Here is a 27,792-nt window from a genome sequence, read left to right on the forward strand (position 1 = left end):
ATTGAGGAAAACTGTAACCCTCATAACTATGAACCAGTTGCCAAGTGGCTGAATTTTGATCACATGACCAATGGGGATATTGCATCCCCATAAGGTATTGTTGGAAGAAACTTTTCTTCTGGGTTCAGCTCCAAGTGGGGAAAAAGACACTGGAGACATGGAGGCTGCTTGGAAAGATGGTTTAATGGTTGACAGGTCCACATGGCTTCAGTCCTGAACAGAAAAGGCGGATCACCTGCTTCCAGCTGTTGGGTAAAGAAGAAAGAGAAAAAAGAAGGGGCTTGCTGGATTTTTTATACTCTGTTCGGCCCCACCTCTCTGTTTCCTGTTCCTGTGTAAGAAATGTATTCTGATTGGTTGTCAGACACCCATGGGGCCATGCAGGGGCAACTCTGTAGGCTGTCATCAGTCCAAGTTTGGTTGAGCATTGCTTTTTCCCAGGTGCCCTGTGGTGAGATGGGCAAAGGGCTAATACTATCATGCCTTAATCTCACCACTCTGGAGCTGAAGGAGGGAAACTCTTTGTTATGTAGAATAGACTGGCTGGGGCATTTTAATGGGCCATTAAGGAAAGTGGGGGCTATTAAGAGTGAGTTCCTTTCCTGCCTAAAAACATGTTTCTCCATTTCTGATCCAGGGAAATATGTTCTGCCGTTTCAATATTTCCCAGGATATTTCATTTTTCTAGGAGAGGGCTGGGTGAAAACTTCTTACAGTGGTAAGGGTAAAAAAAGGTCATATGTCACTTTTTTCAGTGCCTTTGTAACTTTGAACTGTCACTAGATAAACTGTTGTAAGTCAAGGACTACCTCTATATTTGTTGTATTTAATTATCCAATTGAATCCGAACTATAAGCAGCTACAATTCTACCATACACCAGGATTAAAACAATATAATAATTAAAATAATAATAATTTGATCAAAACCAAATAACAATGAACACCAGACAAGAAAGATTTTGCTTCCTGAACATTTCCTGGTGTATCTTATAGATTTTGGTCTCTTAATCATTAAAATATCCTGTCATTTTAAACTGTCTCATTATCTTTTTATAGAACTCTGGTTTTGCAGTTTTTTACATTTTAAGTTTACTAATATTTGCTTGCATTATAAGAAACTTTGTGTAGTTCATACATGTAGACATGCATTCAGGGCATGTTGAATAAATTTATGGAACGGATAGATTTTGGGCATGCCTAGGCATGCTTAGGCTGGATGGATGCTGCCTGGGAAGGTTATAAAAGCAGCTCACACGAACAGATGCTACTCATTTTGTTGATATCAGTTTCCATGTATTTTGGTGTAATTGTTTCAAGGCATAGCATTGCCAATGTACATGTAATTTAAATAACAAGTAACCCAATTATAGACTTGCTGTAGGTCGGATGATTGACGGCAGCAGAAATGTCTTGCCAATGTTGGAAGAGCCACGACACGTTCTGCTACATATATGGCAAGTATATGGTTAATCCTCAAACATGCACCATGACTGGATATAAGAAAGCATTGAAAATTTGGTAATTAAGACAAGATCTGGGCTCCACTTATTTGTTGTGCAGGATTTGCTGTTCAGCTTGGCTTAGAACTCGGAAGCCAATGCTTCTTTGCTATCCTGATGATGAGAACAAAATGATATCATAGACTTATTCCTAATGTCGCTGGTTTCTCTGATCAAAATCAGAAATCAATTAAATATCCCAATCTGCCATGAGATCAGTGCCAGATGATGATAATTTGCAGCTACCGAAGCCACCAGAAACAATGGAGCTTACACAAAACAGAAGGACGATGCTGCAATGCACCAGCCAGGCACAGTTACAGTGATTTGGATTTTGAACTGGTGAGCCTCATCTCCTAACACAATCAGAATTAAGTGACCTGGTCAGCGACCTGGATTTGTCACCATCTAAAGCAGAACTCCTGGGTTCAAAACTGCAAGGATGGGGTTTGCTGTCTTTCGGAACTGCCAAGAGGATTTCACAAATTTCTTGGCACAGGTTGACAACTTTGATTTCTGTACCAACAGTTTTTTTTTCACAGCTTTGCATTATGAGTATGACCCACTAGAACCAGAAGTGGTTTTCTCCCGTTTTGGCCTGGATTAGGCGAACTGGTAGTAGCGCCGGTGGGAGGCTCCACCCACCCGCCCGGACGCTTCAGCACTTGCGCAGTGTCGCACACGCAAATGAACCAGTAGTAAAAAAAAATTGGAAACCCACCAGACTAGAATGGCATCGCTTTACTGATTCATCATTGTTATCCCTCGTTACACAGTGGCAATATACAACGTTCAGTACCTGTTGATTATGCGGCACACATGAAAGTATATGAAAACATGGAACTGTTGTTGAAGCAGATCCAGTACGGAGTACAACTGGAATGTAGGTGGAGATCTAAAAGTAATGGCTCTGGCTGCTTGAAATGTAGCCCAGATATACAGTACCAAGTACAGTTAGTCTTTGACTTACAACCACAATTGAGCCCAAAATTTCTATTGCTAAGTGAGACATTTGTTAAGAGACTTTTATTCCAGTTTATATTCTTTCACAGTTATGAACTGTTAAGCTAGTAATTGTTAAGCTAGTAACACATTTGTTAAGTGAATCTGGTTTCTCCATTGACTTTAACAGAATAACATGAGATGGAAAGGACCTTGGAGGTTGTTGGAGGTTAGTAACCATGTTACTTCTATTCATGAACTGCTTTTTTAGGATGGGAGAGGGAAAGAAGCTGACATATTACTTGAATAGAATAAAGTTTATAGATTGTAACAATTAGTGAGTAGTTTAACATTTCCAACAAAAACTAAGCTTATTGCAGGTAGGTAACAATAGAAAAAAAATGCCACCACTTTTTTCAATCTATTAGTCTAGCCTAAACCTCTGGAATTATCCTGGTAGACTCCCATTTAAGTACTCACAATCTCACTTAGCTTTTTCAAGGTTGACTATACGGTAGTTGACTAGCTACTGCCATCTAGGCGGGAAACAAAATTTAAACACTAACTGGAAAACAACCATTTCCTCTTACGGGAGAAATTACAAATGGAAAGAAAAAAAATAGAGCTTTTGGAAAAGTTAGCATTTGAAGTATATACATTAGTTAACATCATTTATGGGAGTACAATACCTTGCTTCCAAAGATTCTTATTCAGATAGTCCTATTCCTACTCAGAATAGGACAATTTGCAAGTTTTCAAGAAATGACTGGTAGCTGACTGATTTTATGGTTTTCATGGAAATTTGCTTAGAGATTTGTCTTTTAATTTTAATAAGCAAATAAACATCCATTAATCAAGGACAATTTGCAACATATTCTTCTCTGGTTAGGTTTTGAAACAGCTCATAAAAGAGAAGAACACAAGTGGGAAAATACTATGATTTTGAAATATAAAAACGAAAATTAAATGGAGGACAATAGGAGCTCATTAGACTTACAGGTACAAAAAATCCTTGACTTACTACCACAATTTAGGCCTCAAATTTATGTTGCTGAGTGAGAAATTTGTTAAGTGAGTTTCTCCCAATTTTACGACTTTTCTTGTGACATTTGTTAAGTAAATCACTGCAGTTTTTAAATTAGTAACATGGCTGTTAAGTGAACCTGGTGTCCTTATTGAAGAAAAAGGAAGAAAAGAAGAAAAAGGAAGAAAAAGAGAGAGAAATAAAACCCAAGGCCAGTCAAAATTGATTACATTTATTCTGAACTACTATTTTAATTAGACAAATTTATATTTGTAAGGCAGTTATCACTAACAGTCAATTGCAGGCCACCAGTAATCGTCTTATTAATGTAAATGTCAATGAGTAATGGTGAGGGATTCCACATAAATATTCTTCGTCAAAAAAATATACTACATTGCCACAAAATAGCCTGAAATGAAAAGAGCAAGAAATAATAAAAATAGTAATATTGTTTTATGTCTTGTGATGGCCTATATCTGGAGGAAAACAACCTCCCACTAGGCTCATAGCATAATGCACTTGCAAGGAAGTTTCAGACTTTTGCTGTTACCTCCGAAGAATAGTCCAAGAAATATATATCTGGAGAACCTAGGCAAGTTCTTAACTTGACAACAATGAATGAGAAACAGAAGTCCCAAATTTAAAAAAAGTAATCTGAGATAAAACCAACAGAGAAAAACAAAAACAAAAAAACATTTCAAAGAAAGGGGAAAAAGATTCCTGGGAAGGCAGAGTTCGTTTTGGAAACAGACAGTTTTAAAGCAACAAACAGCAACATAAAAAGTACACATGGCAAAGTTCCTCCAAGTTTGTAATAGTAGAAACGTAGCCAGACATCCTATGCTTCAGTGACCAAGTAGGCACATTTCCCCCTGAAGGTTCTGACGCCTTTGCTCTCCATCTCAATATGTTCTCCTGATAGTCTTTGGGTGAGAGAGAGTACCATGGCCTTTGTGTTACAGCTGGTGGAGGGTCTGTAATAGCAAGTGTCGAGCAAAAGAGCAGGGATCCAAACCACGGTTAGGCCTATGGAGATAAAATGGAGATGATGAGGGAATAAACATTTTCTTCAAAATTTCTTAAACTGCATTGAGCCAACGGATACTTAAAGAGGGAGTACAAACTGCCATTCTGCCCAAGAAGAATTCTGAGACTTTTCATAGACAATTATCAAATATTGTAAAGAAATATTGAACATCAAGGGAAACAGGGTATTTATTTTCTACTTTACATGAGAAGGCTGCTGTGGACAGGAAACATTCTGATAATTTAAAATGTTGACATGAAGCACAACATCAAATTTGTGCAGCAAAAGTAAGATTTACAGCAAAAGAAAATCTCTCCAAAGGAGGCAACTCACTCCATGGCTTTAGCAACTTATATTCACTAACACAAAAGCCATGGATAAGCAATCATGTAAGTTATTAAAAAGTAGTAAGCCATTTAGGCTTCCACAACTTTGTGTGTGTGTGTGTGTGTGTGTGTGATCTTGGCACTAGCTCCACTATGAAATGCATTCATATTTCATGTAGCATGTATTATACAAGTAGAGAATAAGAAGACTGCTTGATTAATTTCATACTAGAAATAATCTACATTATAGATTATTAAGGAAAATAAAATTTTCAATATTTTTTTTCTGTATCAACCAAGAAACCCTCCATAATATTTCACTGGAAGATTTTTCACTTTTTCTAACTGCTTTTGGATTGAAAACAAAATCTAGGATCATAGAATATATAGTCAGCATATAGTGGAAAAAAAGAAACATGTGTAGTCCTTGATTTAAAGTGAATTATAACTGTCATGGGATTAAGTCAGTTGCTTGGCAACTAGCATGTATTGATGACGGTTGCAATATACCAGGGTCATGTGATCACCTTTTGCAACCTTCTGACAAGCCGGGTTAATGGAGAAGCCAGAGTCACTTAACAATCGTCTTACTAACTTTTTGCAACAGTGTTTCATTGAACAACAGGGGCAAAAAAAGGCGTAAAACAGTCACTTAGTAACTGTTTTGCTTAGCAATAGAAATTTTGGGTTCAATTGTGGTCATAGGTTGAGGACTATTTGCTAACATCTTAATGTAAAAATGCCATATTGTATCCAGTTTTATTTATTATAGTTAAGGCCAAAGATTGATATGATGTGAAGAAAAATTTGAGTATTAAATTGCCCTACAACTGTAATAAAGATTTGATTTGATTAGTATCTTAAATATAGAAGTGTGCTAATTTTAATGAAACAGAACAGTTACTATGTAGATTACCCCAAAATTGAACAAATTAGCTATTTCTCTAGTCCAGGGGTGTCCAAACTTGGGAACTTTAAGACTTGTGGACTTCAACTCCCAGAATTCCCCAGCCAGCATGGCTGGCTGGGGAATTCTGGGAGTTGAAGTCCACAAGTCTTAAAGTTCCCAAGTTTGGACACCCCTGCTCTAGTCTGATTGTACAAATAATTTTGTAGATTTCCTTCCACTGTAAAAGATCTTCCCAGTAAAACATCAAGCAATATTTACTTCTAAAACCCAAACCTCTTTTTATTTATCTATTTTCTATACTGCTTAATTCTGAAGACTCTAATAAGTACACTATTAAAGTAATATAGTAATAAACATTAATATCACAATAAATCAATAGCATCATCTTAAAAAAACAGCACTAAATATGACAATCACTACTCATAAATGTTCCTTTTGGAAAGTCTCTGGAAGGCCATGGAAGGCAGTCTCACTGTGAGGAGCAAGTTATTCCACAGGAGGGGAGGCCCCACACAGTACACAGCCCTCCCACTTCGCCTTTTCATAGGTAGGGTCCCTTAGCAGGCTTTTGTATGTGCTTGGGTTCAGCAGGCAGACTCTAAATGGGAAAAGCGCTCTTGTAGATATAGCTCCCAAATCTGATCCTAAATCATAGAGAAGTTAACAAATAATAACATTTAGACAAATGTTGGGAGCAAGTGCAGCTCCTATAAAAGCTCAATTCTTTGACAGTGTCAGTACTGTCCATTACCTTTACTCAACAATAGGTTCAGGAACACTAATTCCCGTGAACTGGTAGGAAAATATTAGATCCCCCCCCCCCACTCCATGTATTGCTAATCTTTCCACTGAGATCATAATACTCACTTTGTGACAAAGGCCAAGAGAATTGAGACAAGGGACTTGGGAAAATAATCCTGCTGGACCATGTGGTTCAGTGTCATGAGAGGGCCATAAAGGCTCGGAACAGCCTTGATCTTCTCTTCACTCTGAAAAGGAAAAGGAAAAAGGAAAATTAAAAAGAAAGTTACTATATCTAGAGAGGCCAGCAACATTTACACAGTATTGTCCCCACTACCTCCTATAACCACACAGAATTCATTCTGTTCCATTCTGCAAACATTCCGGCAATCCTTCAGCAGCCTTTCTAAAGTCAGACACTGAACTGGAATAGCTTCATATTCCTTTTATTTTTTTGCCTCCCCAAAAAGTATGGTGTGATGCCATCATATTGATTCCATTTTCAGATTATTGCTTGGACATACCAAGACTTAAATCTTTGCCTTTCCAAATATAAATACAGATAGACCTCAACATATAACTCTTTGTTCAATGATTGTTCAAAATTATAAGGGCACTTATAAAAAGTGACATATGACCCATCCTTATGCTTATGAGTGTTGACTCATGCCCAGTCACATTATCAAATTTTGGATACTTTTCAACTGTCATTTATTTACAAATGGTTGCAGGAAGTTGGACTAGAAGACTTCCAAGATCCCTTCCAACTCTATCATTCTGTAATTGATTACATGTGCCATCATACCTGGTATGAGAACTTTACCTACTGTGCTTTTTGGAATAGAAGATATACAATCAAACCTCATAGCTGTCAAAAAAAACCCTGTCTCTGTCTACTTACCTTTAGCAATCCCATGTGAATCAAAAGACTTGTTATGAAAGCATCAGAATTGAAGTTGGCTGATGAAAAAGCTTCTCTCATCAAAGCATCTAAAAAGATCCAACTGTATTAGAAACATGGAAACCTCAATCCTTGGGGAAATATTATTTGAGTTTGGTCTACTGCCTATGTCCTGTAGTCTAAGGAAAGACAACACGTTTAGCATCACAGTCCTAGCTAACAATTTCAAATATTTAAAAATAAACCCAAAGGAAAAAATAACTAGCTGCAACTTCCATTACTATGCACATTATTTCAGGATCCAAGAGCATGAGTTAAGTTCCTATAGTAAAAGGTAGCATATTTTTATAGAAGTAAGCTAAACTAATTTTAAATTGACCTCTTTTGTAAAATAGTGCATAAAAAGGAACATTCAAAAGCTATTGTCTGGCTCAATCTGAGCTACAGGAGACTATAGCTGAAATTGTCAAAAAAAGAGAGGTTATTAAGAATCTAATGTCAACTTTAACTAATAGTTTTTTACATAGATCTGCTTATATCATCATTGTACTGATTAAAGCCTTTTAAAAAGAACATACCTGTTGTTTCACACACAGCTGTTTTTACTACGGTCTCATCTTTGAAGACAGAGGAGATCTTAAGGAAAACAGTAACAACTTTTTCTGAGTCAGATGTGTCTGTCTAGAAGAAATATAATATCAAAATTAAACATACTACAATAGTTTGTCACTAGAAAGAGAACAGGTGGCCTGTTTACTATTACTTAACCTCATAAAAACTGTTTTGCAACAGATCTAGGCAATTATTATGATTGCAGTACTTTGATTTGCTTCTAAAGCAATGTTTAAGTAGGCAGAGAGCTATAAACAGAACAGTGGGATACAATTCCATACAACAACTGCATCTTTTTCCAAATTCCTAGGGCATGCCTTGATGACCTTTCTGGAGTCAGCTCTAAAGTGTTGCATAGCCCTACCAATTCTTATTTCTTCAAAGAAATAAAAAAAAAATTAACTAATTTAGATAGCTTGCGAAGCTGCTATGTGATATTGGGCTTAATACACAGTAGAATTCTAATGTTTGGTAAGTTTTCAGGTAAAGCAATGTGTAAAGTAGAAGAGAGGAGACACCAGTGAACAAGAACAGAACTACTGAGCAACTGAGCCATAGTGCCCAGAAAACTGTGTTTTGTAAAATATTAGCAATGGTTTACCTGCTGAATTATCAAACTCGAACACTTGGGGCCAAGTCGCAACAATTTCTCTGGTGATGGAAAAGCCAGAAATGTGCCAACATCAACAGGAGGAAGAGGAGAGGATAATGGTGTAGAATCCTGGAAGAAAGCCTGAAAATTAATCTTTTGCCAGAAAATACAGAAAAAGTAGAAGCTGTGTAGCAGATGAGAAATGAGGGAACGGGTGGTGAGGTAATGTGGGTTCATTTCGGCAGAAGTAGTATAACTTATTCCAAGTCACCACCCCAACCCGAGATGATAAGAGTTTTAATCTTGTGGTCTGATTTTATACTGATATTGTCATCTCTCTTATTCCTGCTAGCATAATAATATATTAGATGAGAAATATAATCTTTCTCTCATTCACTCATAGGACTAGTTTTATTTAACAATAACTTTGTACAGCAAAGGATATGAAAAGCTTCCTCTTTTCTGTGCATTATTACGGAAAGGTTGTTCAGCTAATCACTTTCCTTTAAATTTTTATATAATTATCCTTCCTTTTCTTTTCCTGCTTTTATTCTGTTGAATTGTCAGTTGCTACTTTTTCTCTTCTTGTCGCCCATCTCTAAATTCTGTTTGCTTTTTTGTCTGTGCTCCTAAAACAGTAATTGTTTATTTGTATTACTTAAAACAAATAGGCAGTTTTAAAACAAAACAGCCAGCTGGGCCTGGATGTGAACTTAGGAATACACTCCAAGAACATCTACAGCAGGGGTGTCCAAACTTGGGAACTTTAAGACTTGTGGACTTCAACTCCCAGAATTCCCCAGCCAGCCAATTCTGGGAGTTGAAGTCCACAAGTCTTAAAGTTCCCAAGTTTGGACACCCCTGATCTACAGGAATCTAGTCTATATGGCTACATTTACTAGGAAATGTAAATAAACTTCATATTAATTTTACATACTTATAAAATACTGTAGCCAAGTGTCATAACAGGAAAAAAAATCATGAAGTGTAATCAAGTAAATAAATGATTTGTAAATTTTATTTTTGGCTACAGTATTTTGGAAACATAATAATTTGGAAGTGTACATTTTAATAGGTTAAGTTTCAAGGGGAAAAGCAGCAAAGCAAAATTAAAGAGGAGGTGTATGCATTTGTTTTCATTACGCAGATACACATAATTCCTTAAAGAAAATTAATTGGAAAAGTCAGCAACATAAAACTGATAAATTTATCCAGCAATGTATTACTTTAGTATATTAAATAAGTAATTTTATACAAGGAAAAACAACAACAATGAATAAATAGCTACAACAGCTTTCCAACTGAATGCACCAGGCACATCAATTACAGCAGTTGTTCTTGTTGAAAAGAGAAAAGGTGTGCTTATACCTACATGTTCCTCTAATATTTTTTTAGGTGTAAGGGGTTCTTGTTCTCCCTGTCCCCTCTCCTGCACCTGAAGTGGCTCTTCTTCTTCCTCCTCCTCCTCCTCCTCCTCTTCTTCTTCCTCTTCCTCCTCCTCTTCTTCCTCTTCCTCCTCCTCTTCGTCATCTTCTCCATCATCCTCACTAAACGAATACAAGAATATAATTATATGCTATTGGGAGTCATATGCAGATATTTATTTCTAATCAGCTTGTATTCATCATTATAAAATTGAAAACACACACAAATAAAGAAATTGGATACCCAAAACACCCTGAAGGTTGGAGAAAAGGCAGAACGAACAATTACAACATGTGTACGTCTATTTCTCCACTTCTGCCAAAGCCACAGTACAAATTAACCTTAAACCATATTTAAGGTTAATTTGTACACAACAGCTACACAGTACACTTTCACTTTTGCTATTGAGGTTTTGTGCTGAAAGGCTCTTAAAGAGCCTTGCAGCCATAAATATCCATTATATTTAATAAATAATTTCACAAGACTCTGTATACAATATACATATTAACAAATAAAAATAAAAATACTAATTTTTGGCTGAATGTGTCCTGCATTGAAATTTAGCAAATTAACAAAAGTGTTAGTGTACATTGAAGTTAATTGTTGCTCAATAAGTGTCTATTTCACACATTAAAAATCATTTAGAAATTGATATAGCCAATTATTGGAGGCTCCATTAGTATCTCACCTCAGGGAGCCTAGGATCTCTCCCATATTGAAGCCTTCAAGGATATCCTGGAGCTGTTCACAGCCTTCTTCTCCAAAACAATTGCCTATGACAAGGATAAAAGCATATATAAAAGGAAGTATTTACATATTTTGAAGGCTAGTTTGAAAAGCTCTGTTTCTATATGGAGAACTGGATAAAACCACAAATTTTAGTATCATATCTGAATGAAAAGTGCTATACTGCAATTAAAGTTGATCACTGTAAAGTCTTTGAAATCAATTGATTCAGATAGGAAGGGCAATCTGTGGCCTACTTGTCCTTGCATGTCACATCTTTTTGTATCTCCATGCTGCCAAGATGGCAAATTTACGGTTTCCTACCAATATTCAAATTAAAAACAAAATGATGTGGAAGTTTCTTGGTGTGTTTTAACATATCTACAAAGGTTTTTAAAACTCAAGGCCTCTGACCCTTAACACTCATAGGAATCTATTCATTGTGACTTTTGGCTACAGAAAAGTAACTTATTCTGGGCTCTGCTTGGGTTTGCACAAACACAATGAGTGCCCATAAAACATAAGTCTCAAATTAAAGCTACGCTTATCCAGCCTCTGAGAAAAAGTCAATAAATCTACCTAGGAGTAAGATTTGCATAATCTTAAAACACTACAGTGAATCCTGTGGTCCATTATTCCTGAGATTGCAGATTTGGGGAAACTAGAAAACCAGGCATCCAGTGGCAATTGGTAAAAGGGAGATAGGGAACTGATCACGAACTGAAAATCTGAGGAAAGCTAATTGAAAGGGAATGAACTCGAGAAAGAGAAGGGAATTTAGATATAAATATAGATTTATAAATATACCGTATTTTTTTGAATATAAGGCACACCTTCCCCCCCAAAAGAGCATGGAAATGTTGGTGCGTCTTACATCAAATACAGCCATTTTTGGCCTCACGAAGCCCCGCTTCCATATCCCATTTTTGTGAAAAATAGGTTCACCAAAACGGGGGTGTTTTTGCCTTCCTCCACCCCCCAGAAGCACTCTGCAGGAGTCAGCAAGGCTGGGGGAAGGGAAAAACACCCCATTTTGGTGAAAAATTGGGGCATTTTTGCCTTACCCCAGGCCTGCTGAAGGCTGCAGAATGCTCCTGGGGGCTGGGGAAGACAAAAACTTTTTTTTCTTACATACCTCTTCAAAATCTGGTGTATCTTATACACTGGTGCAGCTTATAGTCCGAAAAATAAGGTAGATTTAGGTATACATTGGCTTGAAGTAGCCAATCAAGAGTTTGGTTTAGGATTTTAGCTACTAAAAACAGCATTATCAACCGTAGCACAATCACATATAGTACCATTGAGCTCTAACTTCTCCAGCTCTGACTTGTCCTCAATAGCCTCAGCAACTATAAGTCCAGCATCTAATTTGATCTCACAGAAGGATAAGTTGAGTTCCTAGAAAGCAAAGTTTCATAAGAATACTTGGGTTAGAAAGAATGCAAGAAATATTTTTAAGTGGGCTCATGGCATCTATAATTCATATCATCCAGAGTCCTAAAAAACAATGCAGAAACAATAGGGGCAGTGACAAGATGTCTGAATTACAAATAATCATTTCTGAAGACTGCTTTGCTTGACTGACTGCGTGGGTTGATTTCATTTTTGATTCATTGCTTTTTAAGTTCATGGATGAATAAATTATGTTCCTGGATGATATGTGACATATAAACAGTGGCTGCAGAGAACCCCATTCTTCTCACTAGCTTTCAGGAAATGTATTTTTTCCTGCTTTTCTTATGGCAGGAAAATCTATGGTTCACCACAATCCTTACTGTGAGTTGCCGAGGCTCTGACATATGCATGTAAATACGCTATCATGGCCCAGCAAATTATTCAACTTTAGGATTTACGAAGTTACCCATCCCTATTTTAGAATAACATGTTGGCCTTCATTCCAATTTAATATAAATAGAAACAAAATTTGCATATATCTTAAACCAAATATACACGATTCTCTAACTTCATCATGTCGCTTGACAAAACTGAAATGTTCTTGGTGTTTTTACTTGATTCCAACTCAAGATTGTATCTTTAGCTGTAAGATGGATGGTAACATAATTTTAGGATTTAAAAAACAAAATTTTAGGATTTTGGACCAGTGTTCTGCAAGTGGTTTCTTAAAATACAAAAATGTATGTATTTCATATTTATATGATCTCTAATATCAACACTTTTACTTACAGAAGCAGAAGGTATGCTCTAATCCTGCCCTAGACAAACAAGTCTAGGAAATTAAGTGGCTCCACTGAGACAGTCTGGGCTACAGCTTCAGGGAAGGATTACTCTTTCTTCATTGCCTGCTGGGCACAACTAAAGATCCCCAATAAGCATATTCATCCCCCCCCCCAATTTTAATGACCCTGTAATTGGTAGGAGTTGGGGCAACTGAATGTTTACTGGCTGGATTGGATGCCCTTCCTGTCACCAATGCAGAGATTTGGCCGCAGATATATTCTCATTGTGCCCAGAAAAATATCTGCTTCTACCTAGGATTGAACTCATAGCCTCTTGATTGTGAGGCAAAAGCTCCACCTCTAGGCTACTGCACCACTCACCCAATAAGCATATTCATGTCAGCCATAATTTAGTTTGTCTCACTGCATACATAGCAATATACAAAAGAGGATTCAAGTACAATTGGCCAATACCTTTAGTTTATGAAGGCCTTCACTAACAGCTTCAGCAATAGCCACAGCACCTTTTGAACGCACCAGGCAATCCCCAAAGTTGATCGTTTCCACTTGACGGAGTTTCTTGAGGGTCTGAATAAAACAAAGAAAACAATGCAGACTTAATTCAAGGAAGCACCTCACGGAAATGCTTCCTTTTAAAAATATAAGGGAGCTGTACTGAATCAGACTTGTTGCATGCAGCATTTCAGAAGAGCTCATAAACAATTCCCAAGTGCAAGTGCTTCCTCGTCTGGCTTCTGCCAGAAATTTAGAGGCACACTGCTACTATAGATGATAAAATGGTACCCTTACTCTTTATGATTTTCTCTCATCCCATTTTGAATTCTTCCCATGGATGGTCAATTTTGTATTTTACATTAGCAAATTCAACAGTGTTTTCCAACTCCTCCCCCCCCAACTGCTATCTCACATGCATTAACATATAATAAGCAAATTTAATGTACACTGGCCAAAATTGAGAGTGTTTTCTCTTCTCTAAACAATAAATCCATTTTATTTCACAACTGCTGTTCTAGATTTGAATCCAAATCACTATTAATGTGGAAATCAGTATTAATATAAAATGTATTTTTGAAAAGTGCTTACTTCTGCCATAGCCACAGCTCCCTTCTCAGTGAAAGTGTTATCGTTCAAATTAATCACTCTCAGCAAGGGATTGACAGCAAAGGCCTCAGCTAAAGCTATAATTCCTGGATGATTGATTCCATTCTGTGGCATATGAACTTCTTCCATAGTCCCAATAACCTGAGGATCAAGATAGCACAGAGGGCATTGTTCAAACAGAGGTAAAATCATTTTTCCTAATAACTGTATGCATCGCTATACTCTATTTAAACTCTTCATACAAATATTACTTATTGTAATCTAAAATGGCAGAGTGAAGAAGCTATTTCAAGCCCTAGCGTTTGCTTCTACAGATTCACCAATTGGAGTGCAATGCATGTTAATTTTTAATAAAATTATATTCAAAAACATTAAGTAGCTTCTTTTTCTCATGTACCTTGTATAATATTACTTACACCAAAAATGATAGGTAGATATCTTTATATTCTCAGACCTACTTCTTAAATACACTAAGATTTATCAATTGAGAACCCTATTTACCAAAAGTGATTAAAAGAATTTTCAAGGACGCTTTTGTTGTAAAGCTCAATTTGTCAATCTATCTCAGAAGTCCATATGCCCATAAAAGAAGAATCTAAAACAGTCTAAAGATCATATATCCCAACAAAATATATTAAGACAATATTTATTAGGGTCACTTTTATCTTTCTATTACATTTCCCCTATAATTGCTTGAATACAACTACTAGTAGGTTACGATGGCAATTGGGATCAGAATTTCTGCCCCTAAGCAATGAAGTTGTAAAGTGTGATATCACATGACTACATTGCTTAACTACAGCAATTTGGACAGTCCCAGTTGCCATCATAACCTGAGAACGATGCAGGTCATTAAAAGAGGACCTCACATGATCACATCTTTGAATTTCCTGCCATCTTTCCCAATGACTTTGCTTATGGGAAGCTGGCAGGAAACCTAAAAATTGCAATCTGGTGACTATGGGGATACTGCAATGGCCAGAACGCTAGGATTGATCATACATACCATTTGTTAAATGCTGCCATATCTTTGAATAGTTACTGAACAAATGGTTGGAAACGAAGGACTAAGTTGAAATATGACAGAACAACGGGTTTCTTTTCAAATAGGGCAGTTGGTCCAAACTTGTTGCACTACAATAATCCACCTATACTGTGATGGCACATTTTTATTAATATGATGTCCTAATTTGTTGAATCCTCCAAATACATTCAGGAAGTGGCTGTTTCCCCAGAGACATTGACCACTACTACAAAAGCCATCAGCATCACCAATAGCCATCAGCTAGTAAGAACATACAAATGTACAACAAATCAGAGTTAAATAATAAAAATATTCATGTTTTTTAGAACATATCTGACCAAGGCTCAGATTTTCCCTTCCTATTTGCCTATTATACGTAACTGTTTAATGGGATACGACTCTAATTATTATACTCACTGTGAATGCCTCAGCAAGAGCAGTTGCACCATCATTTTCCAGGCGGTTCCTGCCAGCCATAAATACTTTCAGAGCCAACGGCTTGCCTTGAGCAGTCGATTTCCTGTGACATTCTTTCAGAGCTCCTGCTAAGATCTTAAGAAAAAACAATGTTGACATTGCTAAGGTGTCAATTCACCATGCCTACAGGGAACACATTATTTAAACTGCAATTTTATATACATGATATGGACACTCTGCAAGTAACATTGTGCATTAGTAAGATTCCCAATTGTAACATAAAGAAGAGTAATTTTGGTCATGAAATTGGCATAAATGCATGTACTCAACTCAGATTTCTCTGTGGGATATAGAGTGACAGATTCTTTATCTCTTAACTAGTTCCTTCTAGAACATTCTAGGACAGGCCAAGAATAAGCCAGTATACTTTTCATTAGAGTAAATGATGTTGACTTTCCCATCAATTTGGGAGGCTTTGTAAGTCAACAATTTAAAGCAATACATCATATATGTAGAAACAAATCACAAGGGAAGTTGGAAGTCAAACATTCTACTTTCCACTTCATAAAGATTCAGGAAATGATTTTACCTTGCCACCACCAATACCCATGCCACAATTGTTTAACTTGAGTTCCTGCAGAGTGAAACAGGTAGGACTCTTCAGCAATGCCTCAAATCCACGGACTCCATCTGGTCCAAAGGCATTATCACTCAAATCCAACTCTACAAGTTGGCAGCCAGCAGAAATGAGGGCTTCTCCAAGAGAAATCTGACAATGATAAAAGGTGGAACAAAATACGTTTACAGAAGAGAAATATTTTGTTCAAAGCGAGATACTATTATTATTTTTTTTGCTTTGTGATATATCGTTTCAAGTTATGAAAAGTGGAACATACTTCGTACAGTACCCCTAAAATTTTCAAATAAGTCTATAATTAAACTCATATCTAATATGTGATAAAAAGAAAAAAAAAACTGATAGGAAATTATCTTAGGTATCTTTATACAGGAATAAACTCCAAATGAACTTTCTCTTGAGTAAGCATTCCTAAAGAGACTGGATTGGTGAATAGACTTCACTTATCAGCAGCTGAGCTGAAGGCTCTTTCTCATTCACAAAATTTAAAAATACGGAATAACAAATCACATTACTATAATGCTGTATGTAAACTCAGCCTTTCTCTTTCTCACACACATCCATGACAAATTCAGTTTTAATTTATAAACATATATTCACTTATTTCCTTAACCTGCTTAGAGAAAGAAGGCAATTCATTCAGTCTACAACAGGGGTGTCAAACTCAAGGCCCAGGGACCAGATCTGACCTTTAGAGTGCTTAGATCTGGTCCACAGGGCCGTCCTGGAAACAAGGGCGAAGGACTGGCCCGTGGTGCCTCTGCCAGCAAAAACGGAACTTGCAAGGGCCACGGGTGGGAGAACATGGAGCTTGGGAGCCTGTTTGTGCTGGCAGAGCCCTTGGGCCACCACAGATGCCCCCAACACGAGTGACGTTGAGCTGGCCGTGCCCATCCTGCCCGAGGTCAAACACAACCCTGATGTGGCCCTCAATGAAATTGAGTTTGACACTCCTGGTCTACAATATGTCAGAAATATTTGATCCAAGACAATGCCTTGAACTGAATTACACTGTTATTTGTTTACCTTAGCATGACCCACTCTGATTAGCAGCAGTGTCAGCCAATAATCTTCTTTGCCTTTCTACTGAGAAATGTCTTAACTGGAAATAATAATAAAGAACTGAGCCTGAGACTTTTTCCACAGATTCTTATATATACTGTATTACTGATTTGTCATTAGTCTCCAAATGGTTTGGTTTTGGTTGGTCCTTGCTTCCAAACCTCTGTAAAAAATCAGCATATGCTGTCATTGTGATCACTAACCTCAGATGATACTCCCACACTGTAGCATTAAAAAAAATCTCATGTTAATAATAGTTAATAGTTACACATTTCACGTACCAAAGCACAGGGAATCTCAGATCTCAGTCTCCCGGTGAACATATCACTCCAATGACACCTCTAGAATAATATATATATATATTATAAATATGGTAAAAATCACAAAAGATATATAATAAACTGTTTATTTATCTGTTGTCCTTGATGAACAATATGCATAATTGCAAAAATGACTATATCTGAAAATGACCGTTGTCTTACCTGAACGGTCGTTCTCATGGCGCTGCGGAGAGTACAAGGATTGGGTTAACACAGCCTGTTTGCCCATGGACTGAGTAGATTTTTTCCCCCTCTGGCCACGCCTCCTTTGCCTCTTCTGGCTCAGTTTTAAAAACGAGGTCTTGTCCGACGAAGACGTTCTCAGCTCACACCTGTGCAAAGATACAATCTCGGTGCTAAACAATCACCCTGGGTGGGTCTTGTACTCTCCGCAGCGCCATGAGAACGACCGTTCAGGTAAGACAACGGTCATTCTCCATAGCGCTGCTTGGAGAGTACAAGGATTGGGACATGCCCAAGCTATTGTGTCCCAGGGCGGGAAGAAGTGACCTTGTCCGGAGCCTCAATAACCTTCTGTAAAACTCTACGGCCAAAGGAGGCTTCGGCAGAGGCAAAGGAATCGATCTTGTAGTTTCTAATGAAAGCCGTGGGAGACGCCCACGTGGCTGCTCTGCAAATGTCCAGAATAGATGCTTGAGTCGCCCAGGCCGCGGTCGTGGCTGCACTTCTGGTGGAATGTGCCGTTACACGAGGTGGAACCGGCTTGCCCTGAAGGTCATATGTCATCTTAATGCAAGCTCGCAGCCACCGACCTATGGTTGAAGACGACACCTTGCGACCCAGGGAACCTGGTTGAAAAGACACAAAGAAGGCCTCGGAGTGCCTGATATCCTTAGTTCGTTTCAGGTAAATACTGACTGCCCTTCGCACGTCTAATTTGTGCCACCTGCGCTCCTTGGCGTGTTGAGGGCTGGGACAGAAGTTCGGGAGGATGACCTCCTGAGACCTGTGAAAATGAGAATTCACCTTCGGCATGAAGGCGGGGTCTAACCGTAGGATGACCCTGTCTGGGTGGATGATGCACAGCTCTTCCTTGGCCGAGAAGGCCGCAATCTCAGATATCCTTCTGGCTGAAGTAATGGCTATGAGGAAGGCAGTCTTAAGAGTCAGATGTCGAAGAGATACCTTCCTCAAAGGTTCGAAGGGAGCCGCTGTCAATGCCTGCAGGACAAAGGGTAGGTTCCAGGTCGGGTACCTGTGCACCACCTGGGGTCGGATGTTGTAGGCCCCCTTCAAGAAGCTCTTGACCTGAGGATGGAGACTCAGGGATTGAGGTTGGTGTCTGGCTAAGATGGTGGATAATGCGGCAACCTGGCGCCTGAGAGTGGCTGGTGCCAGTCCTTTGTCCAAACCCTCTTGTAGGAAGTCCAATAACTGAGGGATGGACGCTTCCACACTGTCAATGTCCCGTTTGCTGCACCAGGAAGAAAAGGCAGCCCAAGTCGCGTCATAAATGCGAGTAGTGGCCGGACGTCTGGAAGCTTGGATGGTTTTAATGACGTTGTCTGAGAGGCTCTGGTCCTTCAGGAGCTGCCTCTCAAGTGCCAGACGGCTAACTGCAACCATTGGGGCTCTGGATGGTTGATGGCCCCTTGACGCAAGGATACCTGGTCTGGAGGAATTCTCCACGGTTGCTCCACAGACAGATCGACCAGGTCCGCGAACCAGGATCTCCTGGGCCAATGTGGAGCCACCAGAATGAGCTCCGCCCCCTCCTTCAGCAGCTTGTAGATCACCTGCGGGATCAGAGGGAGGGGCGGAAACGCGTATAGAAGCCCTGGAGGCCAGTTGGACCTCAGGGCATCCGTCCCCTCCGCTTGTGCTGACTTGTAGCGGGAGAAGAACCGCTGGAGCTGTGTGTTTGCCGCCGAGGCAAACAGGTCGACCTGTGGGAGACCAAACCTCCTTACCACCTGTGCGAACAGGTCCGGATGAAGTTGCCACTCCGAGTTGTCGATGGTCTGACGGCTCAACCAATCCGCACTCACATTGCTGGTTCCGGAAATGTGATCCGCCCTCAGCGACGCTAAGTGGATCTCTGCCCATCGTCCTATGGCCTCCGCCTCTGACATGAGTCTTTTGGAGCGGGTCCCTCCTTGTCGGTTCACGTGAGCCTTTGTGGCCACATTGTCGGTCAGCAGCAGAACGTGGTGCCCCCTCAGCTGTTCTGCAAATCTCCTCAGCGCAAGCCGGGCTGCCCTGAGTTCTAGCCAATTGATGCTCCGGGCTGCCTCCGCGCTGGACCACCTGCCTTGCGCCAGCTGGCCTTGGCAATGCGCCCCCCAACCGTAGAGACTGGCGTCGGTCGTTACCACGATCCTGTCGGGTTCTCTGAATAGGCAACCCTTCTCCACTGCTCGAGACTGCCACCAACTCAGAGACCGAGTCACTCTTGGTGGGATGCGAACTTGCTTGGTGGAGTTGCTGATCTTTGCTCTTTGCATTGGAAGTAAGAACCATTGCAGTTCCCTTGCATGAAGACGTGCCCAGGGAACTATGTTGAGACAAGAAATCATGATCCCTAACAGTTGGGATAGCTGCACTACCTGCCAGGACCTGTTCCTGCGACACAACCGGATTCTGTTCCTGATGTTGCGGATTCTTCCCGGAGACAGGGACACCTGGCAAGACACCGAGTCTATTATGGCGCCCAGATGTTGTATGCGTGTGGCAGGAGTCAGGTTGCTCTTTTCCATGTTTACGGAAAACCCGTGGTCCTGTAAGGTGTGAACTGTGACGTTTACATCTCTCACCGCTTGCTGCTGAGTTCTTGAATGGATGATGATGTCGTCCAGATAGCACTCCAGGCGGACTGGAAGCTTGCGCAGGTGGGCCGCCACAGCTGCAAGAAGCTTTGTGAACGTTCTGGGTGCAGAAGAAAGTCCGAACGGAAGCGCCCTGTATTGGAAGTGCTTTCCGTTGTAACACAAGCGCAGGAACTTCCTGTGTGCAGGATGGATGGGCACATGTAGGTACGCCTCCTTGAGATCGATGGAGGTGAGCAGATCCCCTTGTCGCATGCAGCTTAGGATCGACTGGAGAGACTGCATTTTGAAGCGCTTGTAGGCCAGATGCCTGTTCAGGCGCTTCAGATCTAAAATGGCCCTCCACCCCCCTGAATTCTTGGGGACCAGGAAGAGAATGGAATAGAACCCCCTCCCTTCCTGTTCTGGAGGAACTGCCTCTATTGCGTTGATCTGCAGAAGATGATCTATCTCTGCCTGCATGAGAGCCCTCTTTACCGGGTTCTTGGATAGTGGGCAGCGAACAAAGTTCCGCGGAGGAGAGGATAGAAACTCCAGGGTTAGACCCCTCCTGATGGTATTTAATACCCACTTGTCCGAGGTTGTTTCCTCCCAACGGTCTGCATAGAATTGCAGGCGGCCCCCGATGGGAGGAGACCCCAGACGGTCACTTCCCACGTCTAAACTGACGGTTGTGGGCTCCCCCACGAAAGGGCTTCCGAAAGGACCCCTGATTGGATTGTCTGCCCCTGGAAGAAAAGTTGTTTCGTTCCTGGGACCTGTCAGAGGACTGGTTAAACTGTCTTTGGGAGGAATAAGAAGAGGAAGAGGCCTGGCCACCTTCCTGTGCCCGAAAGGCCTGTTTCCTGAACGAGCCCTGACCTTTCCTGTCATGCTTCCTGAAGGTGGAAGGAAGAACCTTCCTCTTATCCTTTGTCTCAATTAGGAATTTCTCTAGGGAATCCCCAAAGAGGTTCTCTCCCTTGAAAGGAGCTGAAGCCAGCTTCCACTTAGCCTTCATGTCCGCCTGCCAGTGCCGAAGCCAAAGCAGGCGGCGAGAAGTGATGTTGGACGCTAGTGCCCTGGAGGCGAATTTCGCTGCGTGCAGGGACGCATCAGAGGCGTATTCCACAGCCGTAATGATCTTGTTAAGATCATGTCGCCAACGAGATGCTTCAGATGGGGGCTGAGATCTGAGTTGGCGCAGCCATAATAAGGATGCCCTCGTAAAGAACGAGGCCGAAGTGGAGGTCTTGATCGCCCAGGCAGCCGCCTGGTGCGTTTTGAGACAAGCCTTTTCTGCCCTCTTATCCTCTGCCTTTAACCCTTCTAATAACTCGGCCGGGAGATTAGAATTAGAGGTCAGAGAGACCACAGGGGCATCCACTTCTGGAGGCTTCAAAACATCCTCCAGTCTAGGTTCTAAAGGGTACAGAGATTTGTCTGCGCCACTGGGATTGGCCAGGGTACCAGGCTGAGCCCATTGGCGCTGAATAACCTCCATGAACATGTCAGGGACTGGTATCAGTTCTGGGTCAGGGGTTGTTTCGCTGAACAACCCTGCCATGAGGTCCTGGGAAGTAGAGGGGACTTCCTTGTCCTTAGGTTTGGCACCAAGCTCAGTAGAGGCTCTGGCCTTGTGTAAGATGGACTTGAATAGGGCTGGCTTAAAGAGACCAGTGAAAGAGGGCTTGTCTGGAGGCATGTCCTCATCCTCCGAGAGGGCAAAGTCCTCAGCAGCCTCCTCCTCCCACGTAGACACCTCTGTGGTGATAGAAGTGCCCGGGGAATCGAGTACTCTGGTCCTCTTTTCCCCCAGGGGGCGAGTAGGCCTAGAGGCCTTGCCACCCCTGCCTTCCTGTAGCCTCATGGCTTCTACCACACCCTGGGAAATAGCCTGCGTGATGAGATCCCTCATCTCTGCTGACATAGCTGGGCCCTTGTCCTCTACAGGTCTGGCTTGGGCATAGGCCTGTCCCCTGGCACCCCTAGGAGGATCTCTCTGATCCTCTGCATGAAAACAATATTGAAAGGAGGGGAGATCCTCCCTGACTGAAGAGCTAGGAGAACCTGGGTAACCCAGAGAGGCTGCAGGGGATCCTGACATGGAATCCCTATCACAGAAGGATGGGGATCTATCCCCCATCTCCTCCCCCTGCTCTATCTCCCTCTGGATGGGTGGGGAAGGAACTGGCCCAGCCTCACTTGGTAAGGGTGCAGAGGGAACCTGGGGCCTAACAGACTTATCCTTCAGGGAGTCCTGCCCCTTGTCCCCTTGAATTTTGGGGGCCTTACTCCCAGCTGCAGAGTGGGAAGCTTTCCCCCCAGCGCCCTTGTTTCCCTTTCTCCCCTGGCCTGAGGGATCTGGCCTACTGCGCTTTGCAGATGGCCCTGCCAGCTCCTCCCTTCGCTCCAAACCTTCATCAGCCATCCTTGGTTGATCTTGAGTCGAAGAGGTCGCTGCTGAGGGAAGGGCAGTGGACGCTGGCCCGACGGCTCCAGAAGCGTCTGCAGACTCAGATGGGAGGCTGGATCAGGCACCAGGACACTCCTTGCCGCTTCCCCTTGGGTGGCTGGGGAACTTCAGGCTTGCTGGAGACCCAGACAAGCCCTCGCAATCCTCTGCGGCTGTCTGTAGAGGCGGAGAGGCTCTGCTGCTTGCTGCTGCTTTCCGGAGGCAAAAAGGACTCAAAAAAATGGCCGCCGGTTCTTCTGCGCGCCAAAAGCCTCACTTAAGGGCCAGGCGCTTCTCATTGGCTGCAGCCGAAAAGCGCGCCAAAGCAGCGCTTTTCAAAATGGCCGCCGCTCTCCCGATCGGCAAAAGACGCCGTTTGGAGAAGCAAGGGCTTTTTTAAAAGCCTCTCCTCCAAAGCGACCAGGGAAGCACGGGGATTGCCGTCCTTCCCTGCGCTTGCCAGCAGACGCCGGACAAGCGGCCTCGCTTGTTCCCCCAGCTGCGACTAAGCAGCTGTGGAACCGATCGCTGCCTCAGCCTTAGTTAGGTAAATCCTCTTGATAAAAAATAGAAAAAAGGGAAAATAAAAAATCAAAATAATAAAACCTGGGAAAAAATCCTAATAACAGCTAAATATCACATAAAATTACTATTGGAGAACCCAGCCTATTTGCTCAATGCTGAGTGTTCCCCAAACTCGTCCTACCGGGCGGACTGAGTTTTTAAAACTGAGCCAGAAGAGGCAAAGGAGGCGTGGCCAGAGGGGGAAAAAATCTACTCAGTCCATGGGCAAACAGGCTGTGTTAACCCAATCCTTGTACTCTCCAAGCAGCGCTATGGAGAACTAAGAAGCTGGCATAATAACCAAGTTCCAAAGAGTGTATAAATTTATTTATCCTGTTTGCTCAAATATGGAATACCAGTTTATTTTATTTTAACAAGAGTTGAAGCTAGTCACAAATTCAGAGATGGATTGAAAGCCAACCCTCCAAAACATAATACTTCTACTACATAAAGTGGTGGGTATGAGAGAGAGATATGGCAGAATATGCAAGGCTGAGAGTTAATGATATTCAGAATGTGAAAATAATTAAGACCCTATGAAATGTTTCTTATGCTTGTCATCCAAAATATTCTTCAAACACATCAAAGTTTAAATAAATTTAAGGTACAATTTCATTATTATACAGAATAATCAGACATCAAAATCTCACCTTGAGCTGAGATTTCTTCTCCAGTGCCTTGGCAATGACTTTTGCTGCTTCAACTCCCACAGTATTTCCTTCCAAACGCAGGGCTTCTAGCCCATCAAACTCCTCAATCTCTTTGATCACATCTTCAGCTGCAGAGATAGGCAGAATATTTCTGAACTCCAACTCAAACTGCATCTATCCTCATTATAATTCCACCTCAAGTCCTATTGTCTCTCCACCAATCATGCTTTCCTTCCTTTTTATTTAAAATTTTGCACTCTTTACCAAGATGGCTTAAAGCAAAATAACAGATTCCTGATTGCCAGTTCACGTTAGTTACAGTTATCCACCATCAGATCTATAATCATTCTCTGGAAGTCATTTAGACAGTGGTCCCCAACCTCTGGCCCACTACCAGGCAATGGACTATTTCAAACCGAGCGCACGAGAGGTGGGCCAGCACACAGATCTGCTTGCAAGGCCCAGTTCTACTCTCGTCCCCCCCCCCCCCCCGCCTAGCCACAAAGTTTGGAGACCACTGATTTAGGATTCAGTCCATGTGGGGGTATTATAATATATGCTTTTATTTTATACAAATGAGCTCTGCAAAAGTAATACATCTACTCAATGAAATACTCATAATCAACAACAGCAGCATATCCTCTTACCATCTTTTGCAGTATTGAGTTTCAGACTTTTGCCTTTAAAGCTCAGCTGCCCTCCGCCCACTTGGGTTTTAGCAAGTGATTCTGCAAGCTTAGTTATATCTTCTGATGCCATTTTTGAACTGTGCCAACTGTTGCCAATATCAGATGGGAAAGATGCTGGAAAAGAAGACAGAAATAACTAAGTGTGTGTGAGATAAAAATTATCGTATTTTTCGGAGTATAAGCAGCACTTTTTTCCCTCCTAAAAGAAGCTGAAAATTTGGGTGCGTCTTACACTCTGAATGTAGCCCCGCCCACCTGCCAGCCCTACCCTTCTTCTTCCTGGCTGCAGAGATTGCCACTGACAATGGCTTGTGTTTTTGGACTCCGCACATTTGGGCTCCGTGTTTTCAGCCTCCAAATACTCAATGCGTGGTGCTAACAAATTGGCTACCCGGAACAGCTGCTGCCCTCTCTAAAGTAGGCAAACCCTTCCCCGGTTTGCCTACTTTAGTCACTGGAGCGCCCTCCGAGGGTCAGCTGTGCTTTTGAAGCTGTTTTTCAGCCCAAACACTAGCTAAGCTAAGCTGTTGCCTCTAGCAATCAGCTGTGCTTTAGAAGCACAGCTCCCATCATCCCCAACCTCAAAACCAGCGAGCAAACTAATGTGCCGTGTCTTATGCCCTACTGTCCCCAACCTCAAAACCAGCAAGTGAACTAATGTGCTGAAGCTGACCAGGATAAAGACTAGCCAGATGAATTCCTGGTAGGCAGATTCCCCCCCCCCTCCTTTATTTAAATTAAGGTGTGTCTTATACTCCAAAAAATGCTGTAGCCTCTTTCACGCCCCCTCCTGTTCTCTTCTTTTGGTATAGAATAGCAAGAGGAAGCTAAAAATTGTTATTGTATTGGTTCTATGGCTTCATCTATTGAATTTTTTGCTACCTCAGAAAAAGAAAGTGAAGAAAAGAGAGCAACTGTTCATGTAGTAATCTATAAAACTACCAAGTGTAATAGAATGGAATGGAATAGAATAGAATTCTTTATTGGTCAAGTGTGATTGGACACACAAGGGATTTGTCTTTGGTGCATATGCTCTCTATAAAAATACTGTAGCCTCTTTCACGCCCCCTCCTGTTCTCTTCTTTCACGCCCCCTCCTGTTCTCTTCTTAAATAAAAATTAAATAGAATACATTCATCAAGAATCATAAGATACAACGCTTAGTGATATAGGTTACTAATAAGCAACCAAATTATAGTAGGAAACAAATAAAATATACATTTTAAAGATACAAGCAACATGGTTATAGTCATAAGTGGGAAGAGATAGGTATTAGGAAGGAAGAGAAGAATAGTAGTACAGTCTTAGTAGGTAATATGACAGTGTTGTGGGAATTAGTTGTTTAGCAGAGTGATGGCATTTGGGGGAAAACTGTCCTTGTGTCTAGTTGTTCTGGTGTGCAGTACTCTAATTACCTTGCATGATAATATGCCACTGAACTAGGCTGAAAGATTGCTGTGAAGACAGCAATGTTTGCTTCATTCAGACAAAACCAGCCAGGCCATTTCGTCCAAATATTACTCAACTTATCTCAACATGTTACTTAGCATCATTTTATAGCAAATGCTACCATCCTGCTTCTGCTATTTTATGCATAAATTAGGTTTGGTATTAACACATTTCAAGCAAGGATGGATAATGCAGGGCAGAGGATGCACTAGGTCAAGGAAGGTTTCAAACAGATTAGTTGGATAGCCAAATTCACCATCCAGCAAAGCCCAGATCCACCATTCTTAAAAAAGTAAATTCTGCTTTCATTCCATAAAAATTCTTTATTTCTAGTTTCTATCCATCCCATTTTATATAGAAAGCTGAGCAAGAAACGATTCATGAGAATAAAAAGTAAACTTAACTGTCAATAGATTTCCTATCCGCCTTCTTTTTTCTTCAATAAAAAAGCATTTCCCAGCCATATACTCTAATTACCAACTGTTCCATTCCAGCCACAGATGAACCTCCCCCAAAACTGAACAAATAGCACTGACAGAGAGCCTACATTACAACCATTGGTTTAATGACCGTTTGACGTTACGGCACTGAAAAAATGATTTGTGCACTTTTTTCACACTTATGACCCTTGCAGCATTTCCATGGTTATATGATTACAATTTAGATGTTTGGCAACGGACTCATATTTATGACGGTTGCAGTGTCCAGGGGTCACATGATCCCCCTTTGTGACCTTTTGACAAGCACAATCAATTGGGAAGCCAGATTCACTTAACTGTGTTAGTACCTTAACAACTGCAGTGATTCTGTGGCAATAAAGTTGTGAAATGGGGCAAAACTCACTTAATATCTCACTTAGCAACAGAAATTTTGGGCTCAATTGAGGACATTAAGTCGAGAACTACCTGTATTATACAGCATTGCCTTATTTGCCACTCCATAAATATAAAAGAGAGGCTGAATAGTAACAAAGGAACAAAAAACAGACATTGCAATAGTTTTGTTATTTATTAGATTTTATCCCTTTATTACTTTATAAGTAACTCAATGCAGCAAACATACCTAATACTCCTTTCTGTTCTTGTTTACTCCACAACAACTAAATAAGTTATACGACTAAGGACCTTAATTTTCCTTAATAAACAGAAGCTATTTTCTATTTCTATGTTTTCCTTACTAATGTGGTCTGTATCTTCTGATCAACACAAATCTTTTAGATTGTAGTAACCTGGCAGTAATCTGTATTTTAGAAAGCCTCCTTTTTTTGATGTTTTGCCCTCATCTCCTCTCCACTGTCTGGAACAAAGTATTTTTTTAGAGGTCAGTTCAAGAATATCAACTTTTTTATTAGAAAAAAAAACCCCATAAAGGCTAGAGAAATCTTGGTTGCTCTAATCCTTATTATTTTTCACCGTGACAGAACTCTTTATGCCTTTCATACCGGTACACGTTATAATTTTGCTTAAACCAGCTCAATCCCCCTCCCCCCCCTTCTATAAGGAAAATCCAACAACGTAAACACAAGAGCGACGGAGGTGAAAACGAACTCGGTTACCCGAAGTCCTCCTTCTTGAAAGCCCCAGTTCAGACGTGCGCTCAGAGTTTACATAACCCAACCTAATCTGGCCTCACTCGGGAAGAGCAACGAGGGCATGACGTCACATAGGGGAGAGAACAAGCAGGTTTTGGCAGGAAAGTCTCTCGGTACGAAGGAGGTTTTGACCGGCGTCACGTCCA

General features: G+C 41.0%; 1 protein-coding gene across 4 annotated transcripts in view; it reads right to left on the reverse strand.

The window, feature by feature from the left end:
- Positions 1 to 3,681: 3,681 nt before the first annotated feature.
- The window catches only part of RANGAP1 (Ran GTPase activating protein 1), a 34,205-nt gene continuing 10,094 nt past the window's right edge, over positions 3,682 to 27,792 (reverse strand). For 2 of the 4 annotated variants that reach the window (XM_081957679.1, XM_081957678.1), the window contains exons 2-16: positions 24,566 to 24,721; positions 23,919 to 24,046; positions 17,446 to 17,505; positions 16,055 to 16,234; positions 15,466 to 15,600; positions 14,007 to 14,165; positions 13,377 to 13,490; positions 12,024 to 12,123; positions 10,688 to 10,772; positions 9,947 to 10,121; positions 8,584 to 8,703; positions 7,949 to 8,051; positions 7,371 to 7,459; positions 6,596 to 6,717; positions 3,682 to 4,491 (exon numbers count right to left, since the gene is read on the reverse strand). In XM_081957679.1, the coding sequence (XP_081813805.1) occupies positions 4,422 to 4,491; positions 6,596 to 6,717; positions 7,371 to 7,459; positions 7,949 to 8,051; positions 8,584 to 8,703; positions 9,947 to 10,121; positions 10,688 to 10,772; positions 12,024 to 12,123; positions 13,377 to 13,490; positions 14,007 to 14,165; positions 15,466 to 15,600; positions 16,055 to 16,234; positions 17,446 to 17,505; positions 23,919 to 24,046; positions 24,566 to 24,677 (1,752 nt within the window). In that variant the 5' untranslated portion in view covers positions 24,678 to 24,721 and the 3' untranslated portion in view covers positions 3,682 to 4,421. Of the gene's footprint in view, positions 4,492 to 6,595; positions 6,718 to 7,370; positions 7,460 to 7,948; positions 8,052 to 8,583; positions 8,704 to 9,946; positions 10,122 to 10,687; positions 10,773 to 12,023; positions 12,124 to 13,376; positions 13,491 to 14,006; positions 14,166 to 15,465; positions 15,601 to 16,054; positions 16,235 to 17,445; positions 17,506 to 23,918; positions 24,047 to 24,565; positions 24,722 to 27,117; positions 27,352 to 27,792 lie in introns of all 4 variants that reach the window. The other 2 variants (XM_081957676.1, XM_081957677.1) reach the window with 2 other exon arrangements.

Source organism: Natrix helvetica (genome assembly GCF_964273705.1).
Source record: "Natrix helvetica genome assembly, chromosome: 6".
Taxonomy (NCBI): Eukaryota; Metazoa; Chordata; class Lepidosauria; order Squamata; family Natricidae; genus Natrix; species Natrix helvetica.